Consider the following 22,939-nt stretch of genomic DNA (forward strand, 5'->3'; position numbering starts at 1 on the left):
GTAATACGCAGGGCCAGGGCCTTGATTATAGTGAGGGAATCTCTACATTATTCACAATTCTAAGTTACAATTATAACGTTACTGGTTTGCCGGATGGGAAGCTCAGTTTCTGCAAGGAGGTAAAAAAAATCTGATTTGATTTTCTACATTTATGGTTTCTGTAATTTACCTGGAAGTCTTATGCCAGGCTACAAGCCTATGATATTTATATAATATTACAACAGCTGAGGCTCTGTATGGATCTATAATAATGTGCCTTTCTGTATGTCGAAATGTTGATCTATCAAAGTTAAACATTTGAAATAGTTTATAGACACAGGAAAACGTTTTGAAGTGGCATTGTTAATTCCTTACAATACACATCCTAGCTTGGTTTTCTAGACAGCCAAGCACCAAGGCCGTTCACACTCCACAGGGTGCCAGGTAGCATCCAGCGGCACCCTACCTAAGAAGTTTTCACACTGGGTGGAGAGGGGGCAATTATCGAACAATGGGGAAAAATTGTGAAAATTGCGGTCAAAGGTGGTTGCTATGTGTTGCCAAGGGGAGCCAACGCCCATTTCACTGGGGGCCCAGAAAATGACTTAACCCTACTGAGCTTCCGCGGAAGGATGTCTCCTCCCCCGGAGGTAAAAAAAAGATAACCCCTACCTACCGACCCTAATTTCTTTCAGGACTGAAACTTTTTTCCTTGGCCCAAGTGTGCATGGATGAACAAATTTAGTAATAATATATTGACAAAATTGTAGTAATTTTTGAATGCTCAAATTGTATGCTGCTATCCTTGATATGGATGGAAAAGTGTTTTTCTTTCAGGCTTTAGATATTGTTTTGATTCAACATTTAGTGATCTTGAATGTTAACTGTTACCGGTAAATGTATATCTAAAGACTTTGTTATGTCTACCTATGTGAACCAATGACCTCGTAAGATTAACAGTATACAATATTATACTGTTATGTCTACCTTGCCACTATCACTGTATCACAATATCAAGATATTTCCTAAAGCAACCTTTAAAAGATAGATATGTTGCGTATTATGACATCGTACCAGAGTTGTCAACCGAGGGTTGAAGTGTTCAAAAACTAATTTTTAATTCTAGAACTACGTATCGCAGAGTGGAACTCGCTGTCACCAAGTACAGTAGGGGCATTATCATTAGATAGCTTTAAACAATGTTTAGAGTTAGATGTTCAAGGGTTAGGTGTAACAAGTCGTTTGGTGTAATGCTGCCGGTGTGTTACGACGAAGGGAGGTCATACATGTACCAGCTACACACATGTATACTGCTACAGATACATTTTGGACATGTAACGTTACATGTATGTTAAGTGACATCTTTCAATTTTGGCATTTAACTTAAATTGTGGCCATATTTTGCCTCCATATCTATCAAACCAAATAATATGAGCCCATTTTTGCACATAAATTTGTATTGGATTCAGTGAGCAAGAGAGGGTGAATTTTAGTAGTAAACCCTTGAAAGCAAGAATAAAACAGTGTATTCTGTAATCTTGTTTCTGCTACGTTTCACATTAAGGCCACACCAATTTAATTTCTTGGTTAACGGATTTTTCTAGAAAAATAATGGAGCGGGCGGGTGAAAAAAAACAAAACAGGCCTAGGCATCCTATTATACAATGTAGCCCAAAATGGTACGATAGGAGCCATGAAGTCAACACACCAGGCTGGTTCAAAATTTAAACAATGAATTTTGAACTTTTAATGACACCATTGCATTGAAAGATGGAATAACTGCAACAACAAGGATGAAAAGGACTGTTTTCAACTGTTCAGGGCAAAATACATGTATGAGCATTTTGCAGTTGAATCTTAATTTTTAATTTTAGTTGCAAATCAGAAAAAAATGAAGCGGGTGAATCCGTTAACCAAGAAATTTAACTGAAGAAGATGGCTGCTTGCTCCGAAGGAAGCAGGTGTGATATTGAGTTACATCGTCCCAGTTTCCTGGATGATTCCTTGGAAATTGTCCTTGCGTGAACGTTAACCGTTTGGTTCTTCCCCTCATCCTGGTGTCAATGAGCTGGGGCAAACATTAGGCCACACCAATTTGATTTGTTGGTTCTTGGATTTTTTCAGAAAAAATATGAAGCGACAGGGCGAAGAAAAAAATAAAAAGAGATTTGTGCATCCTATGATAGCCCCAAATATTATAATCATATATGATAGGAGCCATAAAGTCAACATACCAGGCTGGTTTGTTATTCAAGCAATGAAATTTTGATCAACTACAGCATTGTTAGATGAAAAAAACTGTTAGTAACAACTCTGAAGAGAAGGGACTTCCTTCAACTGTTCCTCAAATATTTGGAGTTGATTCAGAGGCTGAAATGTTTGCCCCTCGGCATAACACACCAGTTTCGAAAGCACACAGCACGGCAGCAGCTGGCTAGGTTACTAGAACTTGTTTCACCTATCCTTAGCACATCTAACTCTAAACATCATTCAAGGCTATCAAGACTTAGTGATGATTCCCATATTGTACTTGGTGGCAGCGAGTTCTACTCTATGTTGCATTGAAGTTCTAGGAAAAGACAGTTCTGTACTCACTAATCCCACGTTCTTCTTCCAGACCTTTCTAAACACCTTGTTCAGGACTATGGAGACATAGAACAGCTGATGGACAGGGGAAACAGTATCAGGTGAGGTCCTCACCAAGTTTCTGGAGGCATAAAAGTAATGCAGGGAGGGAATTCGAACCCTAATACATTTATCTGCACAGCTTTAACGTTCATGAAATGCTACGGTGGCCCATAAGTACAGCCCTGCGAATACCTTCCACGTCTGCGCAAATACCTTCCTCGTCAGCACGAATACCTTCCTCGTCTGTGAGAATACCTTCCTCGTCTGCAGGAATACCTTCCTTCGACGAGGAAGCTTTTTCTGTGCAGACGTGGAAGGTATTCGCGCAGACATGGAAGGTATTCGCGCAGACGAGGAAGGTATTCACGCAGACACGCAGGGCTGTACTTACAGGCCACCGTAAAATGCACTTGGTATTTCAAGTCCTGCAGTATTTATTTAACATTTCCCTCAACATATGCCACACTTGCAGTCCTAAGACTGAATTATGGTGATAGTACATACATACATTATCATAAACTTATACAATTATTACTAAGGTTAAAAGTTATAATTACACAACAAGTTTATCAAAGTTATTGCACTAAAACACACTACAAGTACAACTACAATTTATGTACAGTCGAAGTATACAAGATATAATAATAAAACTAGTACAATGCGTTAGTTAAAAGATGCATGTTCGTGTACTATATCAAATTATTAAAATCTTTAACAATATTTCTATTATTTATATAGGATTTATACTAAGTAATTGTAAACATGGGGGATCCTATGATAAAGAACACAGAGTGTTGACTTATGTGTCCTGCTCATTCAGGAGGGTTGTCATATAGGGGATAGGACTTTTTTGTTTTCAGAATTTGTTCCATACATAAATACTGCATCTGATACTAAGGCCATGTTGATTTGATTATATGGATGACATCCTCCGGGAGCCCCAAAACTGATGCGCACGTGCGAATAAAAAAAAAGTTTTGCAAAAAAAAAAGTTGTTTTCATTATGAAATCTACGTGGTCACGAGGGTTGAACAAATGGGACAGAATATGGTTTGGCGAATAATCTAATCTTCAAGTTCATTTCCTTACAATTTCGTCTTTTTTCGTTTGATTTTGGCATTCTACGACATTGGTATAGTTTTTACTTATTTTTTTGTAACTTACGGTATATTTTTGCTCATTTTGCAACTGTTTTGTACGATTTACAGTATGGTTGAAAACTTTTTTTTTGTTGGAAATGGCCGAAAATTCATGCGCGCGCGGATGTCATCCATATAATCAAATCAACATGGCCTAAGGATGGAAGAGAAGTGTTCGCTCCTGTGTCTGATTTAATGTTCTCTTGTCTCCCGTGGTTTTTTCTTCAGGACAACAGCCTCCACCAACATGAATGATGTCAGCAGCCGGTCTCATGCCATCTTCACCATTGTGTTTACACAGGTGAGCTGGTGCACTACCAAAAATGTTTTTTCTTATTTTTCTTATTTTCTTATGTTGAGAAATATTTTCTTGCCAGGGGGATTTTCAAGAAAATTCAAGAAACATTCTTCAAAGATTTTGTAATATACTATGTTGATTCTTACACAAAGAATTTTATTCTTCTTTTTTCTTACGGAAAGAAAATATTTCTATTATCATGCTCACCAACAAGAATCTTAAGAATTTTAAGAAAGTTTACAGTATTTTTTTCCTGCTACAAGAAATATTTTCTTGTGTACAGAATGGTTTTCTTGCTTCAAGAACAGTTAGCTCTTAGTTCAAGAAATATTTTCTTCAGAACAGAATTGTTTTCTTGCTACAGCAAGAAAACTCAAGAAACACATGTTTCTTGATTTTCTTACTACGGGGATTCTTTAATTTCTTGTTCAAAGAATAATTTTCTTGCTACAAGATACCATTTCTTTGTGCAAGGAAAACAAGAAAAAAGCATTTATGGTAGTGATGTGAATCACAATTTTTTCTCGGTACTTTGATATTTGCAGTATTAAATTCTGTCCCTTCTTCTATCATTACTGAATAAATAATTCACCAGCATTCTTTTTGCTGCACTTGCCGCCACCGTGAACGTATACTCTTCCTCTGGGTGGCTGGAATCCTGAACTATCTTACCATACCTGCCTTGATTTATTTGTTCTAGGCCAAGTTCAACAGGGAGATGCCCAGCGAGACTGTCAGCAAGATTAACCTGGTGGATTTGGCAGGAAGGTGAGTGGTGCTGTCACTGGTCTGATGATTGATAACATGGCAGGAGAAGAAGAAGCATGAGGAGGAACTGTAATATTTCACCCATTATTATATAATATACTATACATACTATACAGGTTCATACATTGTAGTATGGGTGAAATTACTGAAATATGATGATTTGGTTGTTAACTGTACGTTGTTTGGTTTGCCAGTGAGAGGGCCAGTGCAACAGGTGCCACCGGGGACAGGTTAAAGGAAGGAGCCAACATCAACAAATCCCTGGTGACTCTGGGAAACGTCATTTCAACCCTCGGTAAGTCAGCCGGAATAAACGCTTCAGCTCACGTGTTTTAGGCCGACTTTAGACTGACGACGGTATATAGTCGCACGATAATTGTTGTGGGCGACGGCTTTCTTTAGACACATGACCAGAAAGCGTGGCGGACACCCGCAGCGCAAGGTGGCACGCCGCGTGAATTCAAAATAGCGAGAGAACCCCTTGTTTTTGTCATGATGCAGCAGATTGTTCTTTTTCTGCTTTTTGTATAAGAACTCGCGTTTCGGAGTATGGTTCCCAACAAAGGGCTATGAGGCACATGTACTGAGATGATAAAATACCTAGGTTTGAACCCAGCGTTCGGTGCTGCCGCCGGAAGGCGGATCGGTACCGGAGAAGTAGCGATTGGTGGTAGGGGATCACACTCGGCATGTTTCACAACATTCAATGGTATACTATACTATAGGCGATGTTTTTGGACAGAAAATAGCGCTTGCAGGCTCATTTGCATATGTTCCATGACATCCTACTTCCTTCGCCGGCGACGGTTCACTTTATACGGAGGAAGCTCCGTCTCGGACCCCCCGCTGAAGGATCGCACGATAGGGTTCGAGGTGGTAGTGATGACGATTCGAGGATTACTGTCGTGCGACTATTTTGATCGTCTTTAGACGGTGGTGAAATACCGTCGCTGGCGACATCTTGACGATAAACATTCGTACGACTATTTAACCGTCGTCAGTCTAAAGTCGGCCTTAGTCTTCAGAAACATCAGTTGTACAGACATACGCACAGGCAGTTTTCTTTAATTTGCTGTAATATGCGTTAAAATTAAATCTACCGTTAAGTGTTGCTGCTCCTCCTCAATCTTTTGGCCCTCCTCTTACCATTAAGAGTTACCAGAATCCCCCCATTCAGAACCTTCTGGCAGGCTGGTTGTACATCATGTACAATGTATGTCACTGTTTACACTACCGAGAGCAGCTATAGCCATGCACATTAGAACATTCTCTACATCAGATGTCCCTTCACCATGTCCAGCTCTGCATATCTGCATATCTGCTGTTGTTTGAGTAAAGCCACACTGACTTAGTTTTATGGATGACATCCGTGCACGTTGATTTTTGCCTGTTCTAAAAAAACAAACAAACAAACAAAAAAATGTCCTCCAAGGCTCTGGCCTGGCTATAGGCCTGGGTACGTAGTCCATTGTAGTTAGCAGCAATACGGAGCCGATGGTAACTCAGGAGGATGGCACCGATTCATGAACTCTGCAAAAAGCCAGCATCTGCCAACTTGCCATAATACATGTACATGTACATGTACCTCGCTATGTACTGCCACAAATTGAGGATACCAGCTATGTATTCCTGTGGTTTAGAAGCATTTTTATTTTATTATTATTGTAGCATAATACGAAGGGGGTTAAGTCTGCCATCTTTGATTGGTTGACAAAACAATGTTTTTTTTTCTGCCTCTGAACCCGGCTACTTTGGGCAGATATGAGAAAACAGCGTGTTTAGTTGACTGTCCACCATGGTTTGGTCTGGGTGCATGTTGTCTTTTCCCGGCTGACACACGCTCATGTCCCACGTGTCCAACACGACCACGTCTGGATCCGCCCGGAACATCTCTCGTATCACCTCCGTGATCTGGTAAGCCAGCCAGTCGCTTCCGAGCAGGTAGAATGCGATCTTTCCTCCGTCGTGATTTCGCGTTGTTCCAGTTCTCACGAAAACCCGCGTGCCGGGAGCCCTGCGCTTGAGACGGTGTATGGCGCCCCGTACGGCGTATAGTTTTGACCGGATCATTTCCAGCGGCTCTGCCGTAAAGTGAGCCCACAGACTCACGACTATTACCGTGTTTGGTCCTCCTGGTTCGGCGTCCAGCGTTTCAGCAATGTAAGGGCGGGTACTAAAGATAGGCCAAGCGCTTCCTTGTAGAGGGAAGTGTTGAAATTGAAAGCGAACAGAAATGTTCCATTGGCTGTTGTCTCCTCCGTAAAGAGCTGTAGAAAAAAGGCACCACTTCTTAATTTGTGACTGACTGTTTGGAATGCCGAAAAGAATTTTCATGCTTCCCCTTTGACGATGTTAAGAAGGTGTTTTTGGAAACATTCACAAACCTGTAAAATCCATGGTACTGCTGTCGTACTTCAACGGCACTACCTTCTGCAGTCGCTGGCTCCATTGTCTGATAGTGGAGTCACCTAGAAGGCATAGACATGATTAAATCTAACGTAACATCCAATGGACTGTATCTAATATATCCAGAAGCGCAATCATTGATTATCAGACCATAACGATGCGTACCTTGAAAGTACACGGTCTTGTTAGCCAGGCACCGCCGGATGTCTTCCTTACCGAACACTCGGACATTGCAGACGGATGACTTCCACACCTTGCCTGACCAATGTCCCAAAGCTGCAGACTTGTCCCAGGTACACGCTGGAAGGTGTTGAGGTGTGGGAAGTTCTGCTTCAAGAACATGTATGGGCTCCTTAGGGTCTAATTCAAGTTCCATCTCAAGATATGGCCTGTGTGGTTTAAAGTTTAAGATGTATCAATGAACTAGTCATGCATTTTCTATACCCCAAGTAATTGTATTGAGGGTATTGATACAATATTTTATGCATACATACATATTTGTAAAGATTTTAAGTTATGCAGAAACATGTTTTTATTAAGAGCCTCATATTTCTTTAGTACTTAATATCCTCTTTATCCCTTGCAAGCATCAAGCCACATGAACTATGAATTACTTAAAGAGGACAACAATGAGAAATTGTCCATAGTAGGACAGCCAGAATACCGGTGTACAGCTAACTGGTGTTGAGACAACTCAGCGTAGGACTTACTTTTGCAAAAGTTTCTTCTCTTCTTTAGATGCCAGTCTCAGGGCCTTCGCCCAGCTCTTGCCCGAGTCCCACCGACACCTTGATATGGCGGAACACGGAAGTTTGTCCGGTTTCTGACAGATCCAGGTCCCGTTCACTTCTGGCTTTGAGAAGTCGCACTGCCGTTGCGGCGACAATCTGGGGGTGGGAGAACTGAAACATTGCCTTTTATGATGTGACTTTGCATTGACGAAAGTGCAGTGGAAGACTCTCTTGTTTGGAACTTCTCGAACTCTCTGTAGAACCTTCACTCCCTCGCTTGGGTGGACCAGCTGAATCTTTATCTGATATAGAACAACAGGTGTGAAGGAGTAGAAGTTATGTATAAAAAGCCACATCGCTGGCAGAACGAGCACATTTCGTTGTAGGGTTTTATTAGAAGAAGATATTGTTGTGCAAAAGAAATCTGTACAAGCAGAATCGAAAAACATAATCAAATAAACGGACAACAACAAGAAATGCAGAAACTGTAAGCTGGAAAAACATTGTAAATATGTATCAAAATGCTGTGGCTTGTACCAAACAGCCTGACTTTGTTGCAAACAAATTCCTTCTGTACTCACTGAAACGTTGCCGGCCCAATAGAGCGAGAACTGCACGGTGTAGATGCCGTTACAGTAGTCAGTGACGTGACCGGCGCTACTGGCCTGCGACGATCGGTCACTACTGACCAGTCTGGCACGGAAAAAATCTCCCCCGTACGTCTTTTTCCTTCGGTTTCTGTCTCTTGCCACCACCATCACGGTAAGAACGTCTCCTTGGTGATACACGCGGTCTCTGTTTAGGACGACAACCTGCGTGTATTTCGGGTACGTCGCCTGGCTGATGTGAGCAGGCCCGTCCAGGACGCAGGAATTGATGGGTGGACCAAAGCTAAGTTTGAACGTCGGCTTCGGAGCATCCTGATCCCGGATCCTGAATCGTTGATAGGGAAACTGCAAGACCTACATGTACATTGTTAGGTTGCATAATATGTGTATCTACAGTAATTGTATTATCATACAAGTAAGCCTGTTGAATAATGTCTTTTTGAAATTATGGGCTGCGCAGCCATTTGAAGGCAGACTTACTAGTTTTGACACACGACCATACAGCCACGTGATCACAGTGGTAGGTCAAAAGTGTGTGACAGTCTGTACTACTCTGTAGCGTCCCCGCCCCAACTATTTGATGGTTGGTAGACAATGCTACTCTGTTTTCGGTAATGTAGACTCATGCATGTTGCATTTTGATTCAATTAGAAGTCTCCTACGGAAAAGCCTTGCACACAACTCCACTGAGATATTGTCGTATTTATGTAGCCTTGAGCATCGGTCACAACCCACCGTACGTGCATCTGCGTGCTGTCTACGTGCAAAAACGTGGGAAAACATAGGGGATCCGTAAGTGGTGAGTACCACCTCCATGTGGAATCCGACGGATTTGGGAGCACGTAGGCACGCCGCAGGACTTAAAACGTATGTAAAACTTTTTCTGCCTGCGGTCTGCGGTCTGCGGATTTACCACACGTACGTGCGAGTACGAGCGGCGTGCGTGCCCCGTACGTAAGCAGCACGTGTGAGTACGGCCTCCTTACAGTGAAGTGGCAATCGCACAGAGATCTCTTTACCACTTGCGCAATGAACGATGCACGCAACCGCTCACGGCCAGACGTGCAGACCACACTCTCACACCTTGTGCAACCGTGCGAGTGACATACGTTTTCAGAAAAACGTAGCAGACGTGGCCTCCCAATAAAACGTATGGACAAAAGGCACGCACGCCGGGTTGTGACCGACGCTTAAGCTAGGTGGGAAAGAAACCTACCATCATGTCAACCATCAGGACAGCAGATATTACTGTTATTTTTAGTGTAGCACTCCACCGTCTTCCGGTACTGGTCATCACTGTAAACAAGGGCACAATCAGAGCACAGGCAGGTGTAAGGATTTAAAAATCTAAGGCCACACCAATTTAGTTTCTCGGTTAACGGATTCTCCTGCTTCATTTTTTTCTGATTTGCAAAAAAAAATAAAAATTCAGAATCAACTGCAAATTGCTTATATTTTGCCCTAAACAGTTGAAAACAGTCCTTTTCATCCTAGTTGTTACAGTTATTCCATCTTTCAATGCAGTGGTATTATTAGAAGTTCAAAATTCTTTGTTTAAATTTTGAACCAGCCTGGTGTGTTGACTTCATGGCTCCTATGATCGTACCATTTTGGGCCATAATAGGATGCCTAGGCCTGTTTTTATTTTTATTTTTTTTTCGCCCGATCGCTCCATTATTTTTCTAGAAAAATCTGTTAACCAAGAAATTAAATTGGTATGGCCTAATAGATAGTTAACGAGGCGGCCTACAATTGACCATTCACAGGTTTCTATGCAGTTGGATATTTGTACTGCGTAATCCAAGGCCAACTTAACTAACCCATCTAGCATATTATTCAGTCTTCATGTATTTGTCCAATTCCTACGTTTTTTCAGCAATCCCCTGGAGTCTGGCAGAGACTATAGTTTACTGAATGACGACATTTGGGTGTATACTACGTCATAGTTTGCTGGATCGTACATAACAATTGCAAATGCATAGATCAACATTGATTCAAGTCACATTCATCCCTTATCCTTCCAACTACCTGTAAGAAACAGGAGGAGCCAGTAGAAACCTTCTGGTCCCGGGCCAGGGTTCGAACCCACAACCTCCCGGGCACCAGAGCTTCATAACCACACACTCTAACCGCTAGGCCGAAAAGGTCTAGACCCGTTTGCCGGATCTGTTGGTAGCGCCTATAAACCCCCACAGTTACATACCCCACTCTGCCACATACATACATGTATTTACTTCCGCCCAAATAACTTTGGCAACAATATTCGAGGGCCTGCATGCCCTTGTCATAAGTAATCAGGCCTTTTTAGTGTTCCTAATCTGTAGACAGTCGCCCAAACTCATCGTACATTAGCCGTAACGGGAATTGTTCGTAATCATCTCTTAGAATTTAACGCAGTTTGTAAAAGTTTGCATAATTCGTACTAACTCCCCCATGTAGGTCCTCATATTTTAGTCAGTTTCATGCGTCTGTCTAATGGACCTTTACCATTATTACGTCACAGTTTGTTTACCTGTTCCAAAGAACATTCTAGAACAGTCAGTTAAAGAGTAAAGATCATTTCAATGTTTTCAATGTACATGTAAGGTATGTCTGATTTTTGCTGTGTCTAGTTGTGTTGACACAGCATTACATGCCGCATGGGTGATTTAGTTGTGACATTAGACGAAAGTAGTACTGTATTAAAAGCCTTATATTAGGCTAACGCTACACAAACACACACCGCGCTACGCACCCCTGTACAATATAAACGTCGATTGACCGGCATTCATTGTGGTAAACAAACTGTGACGTACATGTAATAATGTTATAGGTCCATTGTCTCTGTCATTAGTGTAGAAAACTGTTCTCGAATTTTCAAACAGAGTTTTTTTTCCATGACGAAATAATAACCACACACAATAGTTTCCCATGTAGCTTTTCAATCACTGTTCACAGAATATCCATTCCTTCCTTTCTGTTGTCCCAAAAATGTCCCAAAGTGTCTTTTTAGTTGTCCCGGCCTAAATTTTAGTGGTCAGTGGCCACAGGGACACTGTTAATTTCGAGCCCTGAAGAGGACTCTTCAATCGTGCAGTGCTGATCTGTCTAATAGTATCTGAAATAAAGCCTACCTTCTCTCTTGTGGTACAAGCCTAATGGCCTTCCTTCAAAGACTCAGGTGCAGCCACATACACGTACTTCTTCAAACAGTAACACTGAACTTGCTCTACTCGGCAAAGGTAACAATAAATAATCTGAAGCATTGAAGAGCTGCTTACATTTACATTATGCTGTAACCGATGTCCTTGGCGAGGTAAGCAATTTTACTGTGAACGTTAAGCACATGTTGCCTTAGGCAATTGTGCATCAAATTCGGTCTAACCGGTCAGTTCAGTAATGCAAAGATATGAGACACAGTACAAAATGTTGTCACAGTTTGCTTACTAGTGACGCAGGTCAACTGTGATCATTGCGATCTTTCATGGCACACATTCTCAAGCCTGCATTCTCATTATAGTTTTTGTGCATTTGGAAAATAGATATACATTGTAGATAATTTTGATGTTAGGCCACACCAATTTATTTTCTTGGTTAACGGATTTGCCCGCTTCATTTTTTTCTGATTTGCAAATAAAAATAAAAATTCAGAATCAACTGCAAAATGCTCATATTTTGCCCTGAACAGTTAGGAACAGTCCTTTTCTTCCTGGTTGTTACAGTTATTCCATCTTTGAATGCAAAAGTATCATTAAAATGGCAAAATTCATTGTTTAAATTTTGAACCAGCCTGGTGTGTTGACTTCATGGCTCCTATCGTACCATTTTGGGCTACATGTATAATAGGATGCCTAGGCCTGTTTTTATTTTTATTTTTTTTCGCCTGCCTGCTCCATTATTCTTCTAGAAAAATCCGTTAACCAAGAAATTAAATTGGTGTGGCTTTATGCAGGTTTGTGTTATACCTTACAATTGGGGAAATTATATGTATTTACCGTGGCCACAAGCTGGTGAATCGCAGTGACATGTTAGGCAATTATAACATTAAGATGCAGTCATTAAACATTACTAGTCTCGATATCTGATCATTAATTGGGTGTGTCAAGGAGTAAAAGATCACTGACTTCATTTTATGGGCGACATCCGCCGTGCATTGATTTTTGTCCTAAAAAAAAATCACCTCCAGACCTCCAAGGCTCTGGCCTACATGGGTGCCATCCTCCCTACATGTACATGTACATGTAGCTAGTGACAATAGGGAGTAAACTACAGAGGACGGCACTCAGGCTGCCAAAGCTCCACAGAACTCAAGAACATTGCTGACTCATACATGCCGCAAAAGGCCAGCATGTGCCGGCAACTCACAATACCAGCTTTCTATTCCTGTGGTTTAGCTGCATTTCTTTTTTCGATTGTCCCCCTTTTTTTAATTCGCTCGCAGCTACTAGTTTGTTTCCGAGTAATGGATCATATGTATTCCGTAAAATTTGTATGTTTTCTTAGTAGTAATGGATCGTATGTATTCCGTAAAATTTGTATGTTTCCTTAGTAGTAATGGATCGTATGTATTCCGTAAAATTTGTATGAATTCCGTAAAATTCGTATGAATTCTTTGGCACCCCTGTCTACCAACACAGATAAACTTCCAAGCTTAATCCTGATCTTTTTTGTTATCTAGCGGACCAATCCATTGCCAGCTCCTCAGGTCATGGCAGCAAGAAGAAGTTCTTCATTCCGTACCGAGACTCTGTCCTGACCTGGCTACTCAAGGACAGCCTGGGAGGGAACTCCAAGACAATCATGATCGCAAGTCAGTTCCATTGTCTTCTTTTTCTTCTTCTTTTTTTTTTTAACGGTGTCGCTCAATGCAAGGCCATTTTTGGCCACTTCTATGCATAGAGCTAGAGGTATAGAACTGTAACAGCAACAGCAACTCTTCTCCCTGAGTCAGAAACATCATGATTGAGACCAGCCCAATTTCTCACAAGTATTGAGGACTAACTGACCCAATAGGAGAAGCAGGGGTTACGAGGCTGGTCGGGAAAAAAGCCATAATGGTTTGTTTCACTTCCGCTCACGTGGATTCTTTAACGTGCTTGAGGTGTGTCTCTCCTCAAACACGGGACCTCCATTTTAACGTCCCATCCGATAAGACGCCCCTAACCGAAGCCAGGTACTCATTTTCACCTGAGTGAAGTAAGGAAAGTCGTGTAAAGTACCTTTCCCAAGGGTACAACGTCGCGGCGCATGTTCGGACTTGTTCGGGTACGACCCGGAATCGAACCCGGGTCTCCCTGTTTCATTGTCCAGTGATGTACCACTACACCACACGACACCACACGCTTTTGGTACAGTGACACTTGCCGTAAATTCATTGATATCATATTAAGGCCAAACCAATTTAATTTGTTGTTTCTCAGATTCGTCCCGTCCATTTTTTTCTGATTTGCAAAAAAAAAAAAGATTTTAGGTTCTGAATCAACTGCGAAATGCTCAATGAAAGACATATTTTGGCCCCAACGGTTGAAGAAAGTCCTTTTCTTCCTAGTTGTTTAAGTTTTTCAATGTAATGATGAATGCAACTTCATTTCATTGAAAGTTCAAAATCTATTGTTTTAATTATAAAACAGCCTGGTATGTTGACTTCATGGCTCATATCGTAACTTTTCTGGCTACCATGGGGTGCCTTGGCCTGTTTTTTTTTATTTCTCCCTAGGCCTGTTGCTTCCTAATTTTCTGAAAAAAATCAGAGAAACAACAAATTAAATTGGTCTGGCCTAATCCTCTATAACTGTGTTTCCGACCAGGCCATACTTTACGATACAGCCCGGGCTTCTATGCCTTTCATAGAATAATTTGAAGGCATTTTGTCCTAACCGTATGCACTGCTTTCGAAAATTCGAAAACAGGATTTGGACATTGGAAAAATTATTGATGTTGTTGCATTTTTTGGTGCAGGGACACCAAATTTTTCGCTCATTTTGCTCATGAAAATTACTTGCTGTGGCCTAATTTCAATGTGAAAACATTGTCACGTATTGACTGTTGTTTTCCCTATGTGTACAGCTATCTCTCCTGCAGCTGTGAACTATGGAGAAACCCTCAGTACACTTCGCTATGCAAACAGAGCCAAGAATATCATCAACAAACCCACTATCAACGAGGTAAGTAAACCAACCAAACATTGTATTTTCCATCTTTTATCAATTACAATGCAACAGTTGCTGCTTTATGAAATGTACAATTTTGTAAGTGGGTTTTGAAGATATTTATTGACTTCATTATGTCATGTATTTCATATTTTGTCGTGTGAATAAGGTCACGTGTCTGTAACCGTAATCCTCATGAAATTACGTACTTTTGAAGTGATTGGTCATTCATTAAACCTGATGAAGGTGACAGTGGTCGTTGAAAATTTGATTTCTGTGAAACCTTGTGTTGGAATAAAGTTCAACAATAAATTTACTATATTTCATACCAATTTACAAATTTTGCTTTTCCTGACAATTGCTTGTTAGGCTACACCATTTAATTTGTTGGTTCTCGGATTCGCCTCTTCATTTTTTTTCCTGATTTACCAAAAAAAAAAAGATTAGCTTTCTGAATCAACTCAAAAATGCTCATATTTTGCCCCCAACAGTGGAAGAAAGTCCTTTTCTTCCTAGTTGTCGCAGTTTTCCATCTATCAATGCAGTACTACTAGTGGTTTGATTTCATTGTTAAAGTATTAACCCAGCCTATCGTAGCATTTTGGGCTATATTAGGACACCTAGACCTGTTTTTATTTTATCTTTTTTCGCCATGTCGTTTCACTTTTTTTTCTTTAAAAATTTCGAGAACCAACAAATTAAATTGGTGTGGCCTTAATAGAAAGAATGTTGCCATCTCAGCAAATGTAGAGCATGCTCAGTTACGTGACCTCTGACTTCCCTCCCTTATTACGACCTGGCATGACCCCGATTACGAGTAACGGATCACGTTTATGATATTGTTTTTGGTGTATATATTGTTGTATTTCCGTGTATATAATTATGTGTCGTACCCAGGGCCACTCTGTAAAGCAGTCCTATGTCACTAAGTAGTGCCACCCTGGTAAAAGAATACAGAAATAAATTTAAAAAAATAAATAAATAAAAAATAAATAAATGTTTCTACTCTGAATTATTGGTGACTGAATTTTTTAAATTTTCCCCCTCTACTCATAGGATGCCAATGTGAAGTTGATCCGTGAACTACAATCAGAAATTATAAGGTTGAAATCCTTACTTGGAGGAGATGCTGTAAGTACCATAATGTTGATCTTCTGTAGAATTGGTTTGTTGTATTGTTTTAAATTTGTGGTTGAAACAATAAGTAGTAATAAAAAGTAGTAATACAATGCATATTCAAAGAGCATGTCGGCAGAACGTACTGCGCCTGGCCAAAACCCTTATTTTTCACGGTTTTTCGTTGGATGTTTGGTCAATGTTGCATCAGAATTTTGCCTGCTGTTGCAGAAGATATCTTTCTCGACATAAAATAATTTGGAAACTACAGACGGGATGTTAAACTTATATACTATTGTACGTGAATACGACCTTACATTGAGACATTCTGCTGAAGTGCTGTGCACAATACATTACAGGTTTTGCATAGGCGCAATGCATTCTACCGACGTGCAAATAGACAGTGTCATGAATTTGTCTTTGAGAAGAGACATAGCCACATTACGTAATATCCAGCGTATATTGAATGACACAGACAACCCTCTGCATGATTTTATATGTGTCAGGTTGCAAAGTGCTTCAAAGGCACGCCTGCCATTCAGCAGAACAAAACATCATTATATTAATTTTATACTAACACGAGTATTGAATTTATTGTCTGAGCATACAGCATAGTGCTATAATTATAATCTTATATACAGCTTGTAATATGACGTTTGATATTTACGATTCTTGAATTGTATGTACATGTATCTGTCAGGAATTTTGTTATAATTTTTATGATTGATAAATGCAATGTGCACAGTGTCTCTGAGAATTGGACATACAGTCATGAAATTCATGTTACATTGGGTATGTGACAGTCGATTCTAAATACAGGTAAAACTTAAATTTAAGTACTGATACTGATACGTGTATACATGTACGAAGACATGTACGTGAGAATAAAATCACTACAAAAGTTTTGAGACTTACAGTATTGTACCCTTTTATACCTGTAGGCTGTTGTATGACTGTAACAATAATGTTGACCATACAATGTTGACCATACACTGCTGATTACAGGGTGTTTCCAGCATGTCTCCGTTTGGACCACATGAGGCAGAGCTGAGGAAACTTCAGCAGAATGAAGCTCAGGTAACTTTTCATTTTCATTACTTATTACATATAAAAGGGATTTGATTTGATTTTGATTTATTAGGCTGAATAAGACATATGTATACAGCCAGGACTGCCCAACTATAGCCGGAGGCTATTATAAAGGGCTAGCCCTCATAACAAGAACATAAACAATTCGGAACAGGTAACAGTTAACAGTGTCAGTTACACTTCAGATAAACATACTATTACATAACAGATGTTGCGGTCTAACGTTAACAAGTTATGAGATCTGGCCTAGTCGTCGTGCGTTTACTATAATTACATTGTGAACTATATTCACATGTCAGGTTAACATACTATTACATAACAGATGTTGCAGTCTAACGTTAACAAGCTATGAGATCCGGCCTAGTCGTCGTGCGTTTACTACAATTACATTGTGAACTATATTTACATGTCAGGTTAACATACTATTACATAACAGATGTTACGGTGTAACGTTAGGGTTAACAGGTTATGAAATCTGGCCTAGACGTCACGCATTTACTTTTTGGGAAAACGGGTGTCCTTTTAAAATTCATGACCAAATTAAGATGAAAATGACAGACAGAAGGACTTAACAAGAAATACAGATATCAACAGAATAAAAGTAATAATCATTATTGTAACGAAAATACGACTACTAAAAATAATTATAACAAATATTAACAATGAGATTATAAAGTGATGCAAAATAAAAGAGCACTGCTTAAGAAGAAAGTAACGCAAAGACTTAACAAGTCAAAGAAATAACAAATCATTGGTAACATATCGACCAAAAACAATAATTGAAACAATGATAAGGACAAAATTATAATACATGTAACGTACATTTGGGCACACAAATTTGATCAATTGGTTCTCAGATTCACTCGTTTCATTTTTTTCTGATTTAAGAAAAAGGATTCAAGTGCAGAATCAACTCTAAAATGCTCATATTTTGGCCCAAAAGTTGAAGAAAGTGATATTTTGGCCCAAAGGTTGATTGTCCTCATAACGTTGTTGCAGTTTTTCCATCTATCAATGCAGTGGTTTGATTAAGAGTTTGAAATTCATTATTTATTATAACAAACCAGCCTGGTGTGTTGACTTCATGGCTCCTACATGTATCATAGCATTGGATGCCTATATATAGGCCTGTTTTTGTTCACTCTGGGACTTCATATTTTTTCTGCAAAATTCTAAGAACCAACTTACAGATTAAATTGGAGTGGCCTTAGTTTGTTGTATTCTATAGTACAGTACATAATATTATGAGTTGTCCAGTAGTTGATAGTCACCCTTCCTATAGATTCCCTGCTCTTGTTGCTCACTGACAACTTGCACGCTACTGTAAAGGGTCGCAGTCCTTAGGACGGGAAGTTAAGATGAGATGACAAGATGACAATTATGCAAATCAGGAGCTAATTTGCATAATCAATGAGGTAATTCTAAAAATCTGCTTCGTTCGATAATAGGACCATGAAACACTTGTGACATATGTAATTGAGAACAAGAACAACATCTGAAGATATAGATTATGTAAATGAAGACATAATTTGCATAATTAACGAGACATTTAATATATAATTTTTGTAGTCTTTTTTTAAAATATTTATTCATTTCACACTTTTAAGAAAACAAAACACTGTAACATAAACAACAAGTTAAAGTTCCACGACCTCATACCTTCGCCAAATGATATTGATTTGTGGACGAATTTGACATTTTTATTCACTGATTTCCCAAATAAGAGCATCATTTACAAAATGTACATTGGGTTATATCTGTTGATCATTTTCTCCACCCAATCAGACAGCCTGATCTTAACAAAAACGTTATTCTAGCACTTCCTCATAAATTATGCAAATATGGTTGTGATTTGAATGAATTATGTTATTATTGTTCACCTTCACTTACATTGTAACTTCCAAATGCAGCAAATATGAAATTCCCAGCAGTTACTACTATGAAATTACATAAATTTCTCGTTAATCATGCAAATTACGTCTTCACTTACATAATCTACATGTATATCCTCAGATGTTTTTTTCATTCTCAATTACATGTCACAAGTGTTTCATGGTCCTATTATCGAACGAAGCAGATTTGTAGAATTTCCTCATTAATTATGCAAATTAGCTCCTGATTTGCATAATTGTCATCTTGTTATGTCAAGCATCACTTCAGCTACTTACATACCAAAAATCATGACAATCGGTCAACCGGTATCTGAGGGCTTGAAATTCATTTTTGGGAATAGGTGCACTGGTGCACCCAACATTAAGATTTAGGTGCACAAAAATTTTTTTGTACTTCAACAAAGATTTTATTATTTTCTGACACTTAGATGCCAGCAATATCCTTCATACTATAATACAGTAATGATATGTACAAAAATACCTACAAAAATAAAGATTTTTCAACAAACACTCCTGCAGTTTCAAAATAAGCCGCTAGGGGGCCCAAACCAATGTCATCTCTTCCCTGGCCCAAGAGCTACATGTATCTACCACCAAAATTCGTGACCCTAGCATGTATAGATCACGAGATATCAAAACCAGAAGTTCTTCTGCAGTACCTAGGAAAGCCGCCAGGGGCCCCAAATTCTAATCATTTCTAGCCTCTCCTAAAGACCTAGTACCCACCTACCAAGTTTCACAACAATGCATATTAAGCTTCTTGAGGTATGCTGTTCACAGACAAACAGACGGACAAACGCTGCTGAAATTATTAACCTTCTTGGCGAATAATAATAAATATAGGTAATGATGAGACGTCACGGAATCGGGATTCTAACATCTGGTACCAGCTCAAACATTATTACTACATGACATTGTATATCAGGGCTCGAAATTAAATTTTGCATAGGTGCACTGGTGCACCCAACCTAAAAAATTAGGTGCACAAACATTTTTCTGGGTGCACCACATGAAACAAAACCTAATTGCAGGTCTTACTTCTCCTCTTCTGAGCTTGAATCTAAAATGAGAGCTAACTTCAAAATCTGAAACATTACTACAACAAAGATTTTATTATTTTTCTGATACATAGAGACCAAGAATATCTGGTATACTATTATACACTTCTAATGTTAAAAATTCCTACAAAAATATTTGGGTGCACCAGTGCACCCACAGAAAAAAATTAGGTGCACAACTCCAATTTTGGGTGCACTAAGGTGCACATGCACCCAGTATTTCGAGCCCTGTATATTCATTACAAAACGACTTTAAAAATAACATTACCTGCAGATGATATCAGTTTGAGTTACAGTTGTATGTTGAACTTTCTTGTGCTGCAACAGCGCCCCAAAATCTGTGCACATGTACATGTATACAGCCTTACTTTGATAGTGTACGTAACATTTGGCTTTCCTAGTGTAAGCTGAAGTTGTCACGTTCACACTTAGTGATGGGTGAACTGTTATGTTTGTTGTTAGGTGGTTCCCATTGTCTGCCACCTTGACAAGTCAAGTCACGGAATCTAGTCTTTATTGTTAACCAACAAAAGGTTTCGATGTGTATATATATTATATATATATTGATTACATTCTGTCAAAAGCACTTGGCCATGAACATGAATATTAATGCACTATTGTGTGACATATGCGATGTGCTGTTTGAATTGCGCTCACGCTACATTCAATTTGTCACTGTAGAATAAGACAGTAGAGATGGTAGACATCTATTGCGTACTGCCTTTTGTCTGACGTAGATACATTGTATAATTGTTACCTTCGCCAAGAAGGTTATGTTTGTCCGTTTGTCTGTCCGTTTGTCTGTCTGTGTTTGAACAGACAGCATAACTCAAGAAGCTTAATATGCATTGTCATGAAACTTGGTAGGTGGGTAGGTCTTGATGAGACCTAGAAATGTCACATTGTCACCTAGTTACTGTAGTAGATTCTTTGTACAGTAAATTATACTGCGATTCATAGCAGCCAAAATTCAATTTTTACAATGTTTGGATGCTCATTTCATTAGAAAGATTACAGAGCTCGAAATACTGAGTGCTGTGTGCACCTTGGTGCACCCCAAATTGGAGCTGTGCACCCAGATATTTTTGTAGGTATTTTTGTACATATTAAATTACTGTTACAGTATAATACATGTAGTATATAGTATTAAGTAATATTAGGTAAGTGATAGTATAAGAAACAGATTACGTATACAGGATATTCTTGGCATCTATAGGTGTCAGGAAAATAATGAAATCTTTGTTGTAGTACTTGTTTAAGATTTTGAAGTTAGCTCTCATCTTAGATTCAATTAGGTTTAGAATCAATTAGGTTTTGTTTTATTTGGTGTATCCAAAAAAAATTCTGTGCACCTAATGTTTTAGGTTTGGTGCACCAGTGCACCTATTCCCAAAAATGAATTTCAAGCCCTGGATTACATTATGTGTTATGTGGTATTTAGGTTATCCTAATGTAAAATTGCCTCTATTCATTTTTACTTTGTCAATCAGGCTCCTGGTAATGGTGCCATGTTTTGTAGCTCAGATTTTTTCAACAAGCAACAGGAAGCCACAAAGTACTCGGATCAGTCAAGGAGAAAAGTACATGTCTTATTTGGTTAGGCCACACCAAGTAAATTTTATGGATGACGTCCTTTGGAAACCCTAAATGTAATGCGAGAGGGCGAAAAAAAAAACAAGAAGGGCCCTAAAAAACAAGATGCCTAGATTAGAAATATACTAGAGACGACAAATGTTAGGACACAAATTGAATGAGGTGACACAGTGTAACAAGCAAGACGTCTTTTATTCATCATCAAAACAGCAATAAATCAGGTGGAACAACAGTTGTCGTCCTGTGCTTTGGGGAGATAGATGGAGCGGTCAGCAAGTTTCTTCAAATGTGGCAGCATGTACCAAACTGAAGTCCTAATTGAAGTCATTATTTCCTTGCTTGATGCTTCATCAGCTTTGGTCCGTACAAACCTATTTGCGGCACTGTCGTGACTCTTTGGTCATAGTTACAGGAAGCGGAATTTCTTTTTTTTTTCTAGGGACAGGCCAAAATCAATGCGCTCGCGGACGTCATCCATAAAATTTACTTGGTGTGGCCTTAGGCCCAATGTTTTTGAAGGAAGGGAAGCAGACAAGGAATGACAAATGTAAGACCTCTGCCCCCCTCCTCCTCAGGCTATGTTTGGCTGTACACAAGGTTGACATTTTGAATGCTCCAATAAGACAGACGGTAGAATGTCAGTCCTCATCCTAATGACCTCTGATGTATGTCAGTATGTCATCAGATCAAAAGATAACCTTCAGAAGGCTGTTCTCACACTGACAGTATTAAGGGTGGATCTAGTACTTAGGCCACACCAATTTAATTTTTTGGTTCTTGGATTCGCCTCTTCATTTTGTTCTGATTTGCAAAAAAAAGAGAAAGATTTGAATCAACTCAAAAATGCTCATATTTTGCCCCAAACAATTGAGGAAAGTCCTCTTCTTCCTAGTTGTTACTAACAGTTTTTCCATCTATCAATGCAGTGGTTTGAGTAAAAGTTCAAAATTCATTGTTTGAATATTAACCCAGCCTTTTGTGTTGACTTCATGGCTCCTTTCGTAGCATTTGGGGCTATAATAGGATGCCTAGACCTATTCTTATTTTTATTTTTTTTCGCCATGTTGCTGTACTGTCGATCAGTGGTTGCTGTCTGTATCTGTATAGCCGGTATAACCGCCCTTCAGCCTAACACACCAGCTTCTGTATCTGTATAGCCGGTATAACCGCCCTTCGGCGTAACACACCAGCTTCGCAGGCACGCGGCGCGGCGGCAGCTGGCTACATTACACCGAACGACTTGTTACACCAAACCTTTGAACATCTAACTCTAAACATTGTTTAAGGCTATCTAGTGATAGCTACATTAATTTTGTAATGTCTAGTGGAAGAGAGCCTTAAAAAGGTTAGTAGGTTGACCTGTGGAGCCTGTAGACAGAAAGACTGTACAGAAAGTAATCAACGATAACTTAGAGGCAGCTGAAGACAGCCTATGTATGTACGTAATGATTGTAGTTTACCAAATGCTACCCTATTACTCAGTGCAGGAGGTCTCACCATTAGGGC

The 22,939-nt window shown here is 39.5% G+C and overlaps 2 protein-coding genes across 6 annotated transcripts in view; one reads left to right on the plus strand and one right to left on the minus strand.

Annotated features, from left to right (window-relative positions):
• Positions 1-22,939, plus strand: part of LOC109477093 (kinesin-like protein KIF16B) — a 105,152-nt gene that overhangs the window by 21,459 nt on the left and 60,754 nt on the right. For all 4 annotated transcript variants that reach the window (XM_019778135.1, XM_019778139.1, XM_019778137.1 and 1 more), the window contains exons 8-15: positions 2,597-2,666; positions 3,975-4,047; positions 4,745-4,812; positions 5,007-5,107; positions 13,215-13,346; positions 14,603-14,700; positions 15,742-15,816; positions 16,807-16,878. In XM_019778135.1, coding sequence (XP_019633694.1) covers positions 2,597-2,666; positions 3,975-4,047; positions 4,745-4,812; positions 5,007-5,107; positions 13,215-13,346; positions 14,603-14,700; positions 15,742-15,816; positions 16,807-16,878 — 689 coding nt within the window. The remainder of the gene's footprint in view (positions 1-2,596; positions 2,667-3,974; positions 4,048-4,744; positions 4,813-5,006; positions 5,108-13,214; positions 13,347-14,602; positions 14,701-15,741; positions 15,817-16,806; positions 16,879-22,939) is intronic.
• LOC109477103 (NXPE family member 3-like) lies at positions 6,435-9,836 on the minus strand. Of its 2 annotated transcripts, XM_019778156.1 has the most exons (6): positions 9,774-9,836; positions 8,531-8,911; positions 7,929-8,251; positions 7,384-7,607; positions 7,197-7,280; positions 6,435-7,079 (listed from the first exon to the last, which is right to left on the minus strand). In XM_019778156.1, the coding sequence occupies exons 1-6, from the start codon at positions 9,786-9,788 to the stop codon at positions 6,559-6,561; spliced, it is 1,548 nt and encodes a 515-aa protein (XP_019633715.1). In that variant the 5' UTR covers positions 9,789-9,836; the 3' UTR covers positions 6,435-6,558. The 2 variants fall into 2 exon arrangements, with proteins under 2 accessions (XP_019633715.1, XP_019633714.1); XM_019778155.1 differs by having other exon boundaries at positions 7,929-8,911.

The sequence above is a fragment of the Branchiostoma belcheri genome, unplaced genomic scaffold, assembly GCF_001625305.1.
Source record: "Branchiostoma belcheri isolate BF01 breed outbred unplaced genomic scaffold, Haploidv18h27 scaffold4, whole genome shotgun sequence".
NCBI lineage: Eukaryota > Metazoa > Chordata > Leptocardii > Amphioxiformes > Branchiostomatidae > Branchiostoma > Branchiostoma belcheri.